The sequence below is a fragment of the Colobus angolensis genome, unplaced genomic scaffold (genome assembly GCF_000951035.1).
Source record: "Colobus angolensis palliatus isolate OR3802 unplaced genomic scaffold, Cang.pa_1.0 Scaffold46, whole genome shotgun sequence".
Classification (NCBI taxonomy): domain Eukaryota; kingdom Metazoa; phylum Chordata; class Mammalia; order Primates; family Cercopithecidae; genus Colobus; species Colobus angolensis.
In genome coordinates, this window is record NW_012118043.1 from 7825243 (window position 1) to 7826189 (window position 947).

The following is a 947-nucleotide window of genomic DNA, read 5'->3' on the forward strand; positions in this document are numbered from 1 at the left end:
CCCACAAGTGCGCCCGGCCTGCAGTTCGCTTGCGCCCGGCAGCCCGAGCTCGCCATGATGCATTGCTCTTACTGGGACCACGACAGCAAGACCGGCGCGCTGCATTCGCGCCTGGATCTCTGAGAGCCCACTGCATGCCGGTGCAGACGGATGCGAGGATGCAGGGACGCGCGACGCCGGCCCTGGTCGCAGCCGACGCCGCCGCCGCCAGCCGGACCTCACACCCTCTGGGCCCGCCTCTGGATCCAGCGCCCGGGGTCCCTCTGTGCTTTTCCGCTCTCCTCAGCTCCTCTTTGTTCCCTCTGCTTGTCCTCCTGTGCTTACCTCCCTGACCTCTATGCCCTTCTTGCACTCCCCTGGCCTGAAGCCGCCTCTCTGCGCCCTTTTTACTGGGCTCGTCTCTTTCCGGAACCCCAGCGTCTCCTGCCCAAGTTGACCGCGGAAAGGGCCCGGGGCCGAGGTGCGACCGGGCGTCGGCGGCGCAGACCTCTCGGCCTTCTCTCACAGGTCGGTGCGCTCGCGCTCGGCGTTCCCCGCCCGACTGCCGTGCAGTCCATGGCTAGACGCGCCGGACAGGACTGGCGGCGGGACCCACCCTGCCTGAGAAAGGGACAGACCAACACGTGTGTTTGCTCCGCGAACCCTCTTGAAGCTGTTCAGAAGCCGCTTGCCGCGGGGTTCACTGGGCGGGGCGGGGGTTGGGACCCAGCGGGAGCCGGGACAGCCTGGCTCCGCGGCCTGTACTCGGTTTACACCGCGAGCCGGCGCGGAGGGAGGCCGCGTTTCCTCCGCTGTCAGTCCCGTCGCTTCGGGCACCTCCGGGCCCCGGCGGCTGGCTAATGTTTTGTTTAAAAGATCGGTGGAGCTTTTTAAGAGAATATTAAAAAAAAAAAAAAAAAAAGTAAGGAGATAAAACATTCACCGGGCAACCGGGGAAGTATTGTGGC

At 64.7% G+C, this 947-nt stretch overlaps 1 protein-coding gene across 1 annotated transcript in view; it reads left to right on the top strand.

Moving 5' to 3' along the window:
* Positions 1–436, top strand: part of FOXL2 (forkhead box L2) — a gene marked incomplete at its 5' end in the record, with an annotated part of 1390 nt that extends 954 nt beyond the window's left edge. The window contains one exon of the mRNA XM_011958221.1: positions 127–436. Coding sequence (XP_011813611.1) covers positions 127–436 — 310 coding nt within the window. The remainder of the gene's footprint in view (positions 1–126) is intronic.
* Between the last annotated feature and the right edge of the window lie 511 nt (positions 437–947).